The sequence below is a fragment of the Salmo salar genome, chromosome ssa02 (genome assembly GCF_905237065.1).
Source record: "Salmo salar chromosome ssa02, Ssal_v3.1, whole genome shotgun sequence".
In the NCBI taxonomy this organism is placed as follows: domain Eukaryota; kingdom Metazoa; phylum Chordata; class Actinopteri; order Salmoniformes; family Salmonidae; genus Salmo; species Salmo salar.
The window spans coordinates 43,454,589-43,460,590 of record NC_059443.1 but is presented as its reverse complement, the minus strand read 5'-3'; the positions used below and the strand labels follow the sequence as shown (position 1 = coordinate 43,460,590).

The 6,002-nt window shown below is 44.2% G+C and overlaps 1 protein-coding gene across 1 annotated transcript in view; it reads right to left on the bottom strand.

Moving 5' to 3' along the window:
* Positions 1 to 1,759: 1,759 nt before the first annotated feature.
* The window catches only part of LOC106583590 (sal-like protein 3), an 18,014-nt gene continuing 13,771 nt past the window's right edge, over positions 1,760 to 6,002 (bottom strand). Inside the window, exons 2-4 of the mRNA XM_014167956.2 lie at positions 4,135 to 6,002; positions 3,586 to 3,929; positions 1,760 to 3,425 (exon numbers count right to left, since the gene is read on the bottom strand). The exon at positions 4,135 to 6,002 is cut by the window's right edge and continues 1,294 nt beyond it. Coding sequence (XP_014023431.1) covers positions 2,985 to 3,425; positions 3,586 to 3,929; positions 4,135 to 6,002 — 2,653 coding nt within the window. The 3' untranslated portion in view covers positions 1,760 to 2,984. The remainder of the gene's footprint in view (positions 3,426 to 3,585; positions 3,930 to 4,134) is intronic.

Sequence of the window (6,002 nt, the reverse complement as noted above, 5' to 3'; positions counted from 1 at the left end):
TCTTGTTTCAGTAGTACAGCAAGAACAAAATTGTATTACCTCGTGTCATTGGTAAACCAAACAAGGCACCATCATTACTTATGATAGGCAACCCCATAATCTAAAGCTATACTAAGTGGGTCATAAGCCAATATAATTTCAAAAATGTTTTTGTACATACAACTGGCTGCACTAAAAGCTCTGAAGGATATTTGCCAACACTAGTGTTACAAATAAAGTGGATCGGATTTGTAAATATTATAATTTTTCTGCTACATATCATCAGCATGGAACACTGTAGATGTAAACCTGCATTGTATACACACATCCAAACTTCATTTTCCCATGTCCATGCAGTGAGCAGTAGGACAAGCAGTACTTACTGTTCCTCAGGTCTGAATAACGTCTATCTTCTAATAGTGACACACATACAGGCACACACACTCTGTGATTTGTGACTGAATAATCCTAAATATGTTGCCCATGTTATCAAGTGATATAAACAAACTTTTACATCACCAATCTATTATGTTAAGATGAGATCATATCTGTGCAGTGTAAGTGTCCTTTTTTTTCCCAGATACAAGGCATCCTAGTCAAGGGAAGCTGTGGGACAGATGCTTGCTAATTATATTCTTTCATTAGATTTTTTTTTTACTCTTCAAGGGAACATGTTCCCTCTCAGCCTCTGTCAGGATTTATATATGTTTTATTCACCATCAATGTCTGGGAATCCAGCTCTTAACTGCTATTTTTCCCCAGAAGGACACTATTATTTATTTTATGTTCCCAAAATAAAGGGGCCGTTTCAAAGGGGCCATCAGGAAAATGCTTTTACATAAAACAGAAGTCTTTTTTAACATCACCTCAAAGCAGAAGTTCTGTATTTTTACTGGGCCTACTGATTTCACAACCGACACCTTGGGGATGACAACCTACATTAGGGGAAGAACACCTTTGATACTTGTAATGATGTTGGAAAAGCTACATTAACTATTCACTACCCTTACATACCATATTTTGCCTATGCTATTACAATTCAATATTGTGTCTTTTGTTTCTATAAAGGAAAGAAATCATAGCTGCTGATGAACATTTATAAACACAAAAAAATATTACAGGAAGCATTTACTACGACGGCTACTGTGGTTGTTTTGATATGTTGATTGGCTGTGATCAAATAGAGATTAAAGATAGGGGTCTGCTGGGTACACTCTTAGAACAAAAGGTGCTATCTAGAACATAAAAGGGTTCTTCGGCTGTCTTCGGGGTTATATGTAGAACTCTTTCCACAGAGGGTTCTACATGGAAACCAAACTAGTTCTACCTGGAACCAAAAAGGGTTCTCCTATGGGGACAGCAGCTTCCCCTATGGGGACAGTAATGCTACACTTTTATTACTTTTAAACTTTTAGAAACGTTTTCTGCATCTTTGGGTTTTCTAAAAACATTCAGCACCAAACTGTAAATATAAATTGTTGAACTTGAGGTATTGGGCTTCTCTCGAACCCCATGTGACATAAAATGTCCGAACAGCAATTAGGACATTCCTAACTGCTTATTTTAAATTTGATTTCAAATATGTCTTTCTAAGTAAATATACAGTAGAACGAGAAAGAGGTAAAAAAAAAGAAAAGACCTAGACTATACACTTGTTTTTTTACTTCATCTAATCTCATCACAACCTTCTAACCCCTTTGAAAGAAACCAGGAATCCTGCCTGAAAATAAATAAATAATAACAACAGCGAATGTAGAGAAGGAGACCAGTCAAACACAAGTGACCTGTTCTCTCTTTTTTTTTATTGGAGAAGGATTTGATTGAGTGGATGAGGTTGTACTCTGATGAGTAGCATAGGATGCCGTACCAGAGGGCCAACTCTGCAAATAGTAGGAGTGGTACGCTGAAAACAATTAAAACTACACGTGATAGACAGCTCAGTCAAAGGTTAACGATAAGTCACAGACAAAACGTCTTGTTTAAAAAGTGCATTCACAAACATGACAAATACTCTCAAAGGATGTCTATTTTCATGTGATACAAAATATGCATACCTGTTTTAGAGTTGTCTGTATTTCTATACATATGTATTTCTTTAAAATGACATTTTCCCCCATCTTTTTTTTTAAAAGGTTAAAATCAGGTTTGTGATAATAGCAGCTTCAGATATCTCAGCTTCTTCACTGTGCACCAGACATGTTACACATAGTCTTGGCTGGATATCGAAATGAAACTTCACAATGTGTCTCTGTTGTACAACTGAAATGACATGTTGTCTTTATTGAAAGAGATATTTATAAGTGAAGTCTGCAGTTTAGAAAAAAAGGATCAATAAAATGCTGGGGCCATTAAATATATTTTCTTATACCCGCTTTTTTGTCAATATCATAAATACTAAAGACACAGGACAATATTATAAGACAATGCTGGGAGACTTAATGTAAAGATTAAAATAGTTTAAACATTTTTTCAAGTTTTCTACTTCATGAGAAAAAATTGTAGGCGAGCACAGTAACACCATAATTCCAATTTACTTCAGTCCGTTGCTCTTTATCTAAGAGCAAACATAAACATCAGCCAAACAGCAGCTAGTCAGTCTATGCACATATAAGAGTTCGCTCAGCTTCATTTTAGTCCTTTCACAACAAGAGGCTTGCCCATCACAATTGAGTCAAGATATTACTTTTCAAAAATAATCCTTAAAAGCAGTCAAACATACTGATAGAAACCAATAAGTACCATGCAAATCTTGCAAGACGACATATTCTCAAACAAGAGACAAAGTATTCTTCGTATGAGCGAAATATCAATGAGGAGGGGTGAAAGGGTGAAAGGCAAAGACCTCTAACGAATACTAAATATTATATTTCCAAAACCAAACCAAAAAAAAATGTTTTCTGTACATAATATAGTACATAAGAGTTCAAACTGGATTAGCAGTTTCTTTCCTTTTCGTAAGACTCTTGTCTTTCCTCAAAGTTTTTTCCTTACTAATAATAAAGTCCTTAATTGATCCCAATCTCTTTATTTTCCTCCATAAATCGAGAGAAGGGGCGTCTAGCCCCAACATCCAGACCTGTCTTATCCATCCCAGTCATGGGAGGACTGCTGCTGGCATTCACCCGGTCCATATGGTCCATACCTCCAGACATGGCCCCTAGCGAGGTCATACCTCCTCCACCCAGGTTGACGGGCAACTGGGGGATGCCTCCGTTCTGGATGACGGAGATCTCGTTGTTCTTCATGGCCAGGCCGTTGGTGATGGCGGCAGCATACTGGTTCCAGAAGCCAGGGTCTACGTTCATGGCCCTCGCCGCCAAGTCCTTCTGAAACATCTCGCTAAACTTCATGGCGTCCCCGCCCAGCAAGGCCATGGGGTTCTCCACGGAGAGACGGCGTCCACGACGGGCTGGCGCATTGTTCCACATGTGGGTGCCCATGTGCACCTGCATTCAGTCAACAGGAAACACAAGGAACAGACATTATTATTCAAGAGCCTCTGGTCTTTTTTTTCATGGTCTTTATATAACTTTATTTTTGAGGCAGACAAATGTACCCCTTTTCCTATACTTTAAATGCATATTATTATTATATTCTCTCTCATACCTTCAGGTTGCCTTTAGTGGTGAAGGCTCTTCCACAGATCGAGCAGCCAAATGGTTTCTCTCCTGTGTGTGTGCGCTCATGGATCTGCAGGGCACTAGCCGAGGAGAAGTTCTTCCCACAGTTGTGGCAGTTGTGCTGCTTGGGGGTGCGACGGGGGGTTGGCGGTGCCAGCATGGGGGTGATACTGGGGCTCATGTTGGTCTGGGGTGCAGAAGCGGGCACTTGGATTCCCACAGGCATGTAAGGACCGTCATTCAGGGACATTGGCTTTCTGTGCCTGTGCCCATTCATCTCCATTTTGATCATGTTGGATGCTGTGTTTAGCAAGCTAGAGTTGCTCAGACCTAGAGAGAGAGAAAAAAAGAGGATATGTTTAGTTGGGAGAAGGGAGACGTGTGTTATTCAAATGACACATGTGGAACACAATGATTTTAGACATTTCAGATATCATTCATGTAAATTGTGATTTGTATTTATTAATGTATTAATTTTCCTAGGAAACAAATTAACAATAAATAATCATATCAAAGTCAGGATCATTGAATATACCTCTATCTCTGCCCAGGAACATCATGTTGAAGTGGTTCTCCTCCTTGATGAAGTGCCTGCTAGGCTGGGTTATGCAAGCAGTCAGGTCCAATGCCACATTACCTTCCGACACAGGTGCCGGGGATGGGGTGTCTGACTTCTCAGACTTCACTGTAGCCATTCCGTTGTTCTCCTGCCCCTCTGCTGCAGTGCTGCTGCTATGGTTGAGTGTGGCTGGGGACTTGGATCGATGACTCTCAGGGTGACTGTGAGCAGGGGAGAGGGGCTGCATGGACCCTGAGGACTCAGATAGTGCCGGGCTTCCAACACTCTGGCCTTCCAGGTCCCCCGAGGCATACAGCGAGTCATTGTTGAAGAAGTCATTCTCCCCTCCAAACCCACCACCATTCTGCATGGGCTTCAGCCCGAACGAGCGACTCATATTGACAGAGGAGTCGATCATCTTCATCTGGTTCTCCAGAGCAGCAATGCTGGAGATGACAGAGGTAGGTGGGGAGCGACCAGGGGACATTCCTGAATATGGATGGAGAGGTTTGGATGGGTCCATCATCATCTCTCCTTCTTTCAGCTCTGCTTCGTCCTCCATAGCTGCCTCCATCTCATCCAGTAGCTCGTCATCGTAGTTGCTCATGGCGTCTAAGCTCTTCTCGTCAAAGGAGAGGTCGGTGTCCATCTCCTGAAGACTCTCAGGCAGGGGCGTGTTGGGGATCTGGCCCCCCATGTGCATGCGGATGTGCTGTTGCAGGACTACAGCATTCGTGAACTTCTTCTGGCAGATGGGGCAGGAGTGTTGGACCCGGAGAGGGGGCTTGGAACGATGGACCCCAAAGTGTGTTTTCAGATTGCCCTTGGTGGTGAATGCTCGGCCGCAGACCTTACATTTGAAAGGCCTTTCTCCTGTGTGAATGCGGTAGTGCATCTTGAGGGCGCTCTGGCAGCTGAGCACACGGTGACAGATGACACACTGGTTGGGGTCGGTCATCTTCTTGTCAATGTTCTCCACCAGCTGCTGCAGCTTTGAGGTCTCAGACGTTTGCATAGAGTCCAGGAGGCCGCCGAACGGAAACTTGGCCTTGAACTGATCAGAGATCATGGGGAGGATTGGATGGGAAACAGAGGAGGGGGCAATGATGGGTTCAGTATAGCTGCTAGTGGATGTGGTCGCGGTGACCGTGGTGGCGAGGACCACTTGAGTAACGGTGGTGGTGGTGGTCGTGTTCTCACCAGGCCTGGAAGTGGGGAGGTTTGGGGGCAGGTGGATGCCCTCTGGTTTAAGAATGGGAGGCATGTCACTCCCTAACTGGGGCTGCGGAGACTGTGAGGTGGTGATCATGCCTGCTTCAGTGAAGAGGTTAGGTGACAGAGAGGCACACTCACTGGAGGGTGGGGAGGGCCTTTGGGGTGATCTGCTAAGGGGAGTGAGGCTCGGGGAATCACCATAGCCTCCCATCATGCTGGGGAGAGTTGGGGGGAACTGGAGCCCGACTGAGGTGGGGACTGTGGGGAGAACAGGTTTGCTGTCCAGCCAGGTGGTCACCGGCTTCTCTGGGGGGAAGGACATACCATACGGTATGCCTGAGCTGGTCGGCACGTTATCCAGGTATTCTGGCACAGGATAAGGGTTCATCTGGACATGCGGGTACTTCTCCTTGTGCCTCTGGAAGTGGACCTTCAGATTGCCCTTGGTGGAGAACCGGTTTCCGCAGATATTGCACTTGAAGGGCCGTTCGCCGGTGTGAGAGCGCAGGTGGATCTGCAGGGCACTGTCACTGCCAAACACCTTGGCACAGAACCTACACTTATGCTTGAAGAAGGGGTCCTCGGAGCTGGGCTTGGTGTCGAAGACAGACACGTTGGGAGGCTTTCCC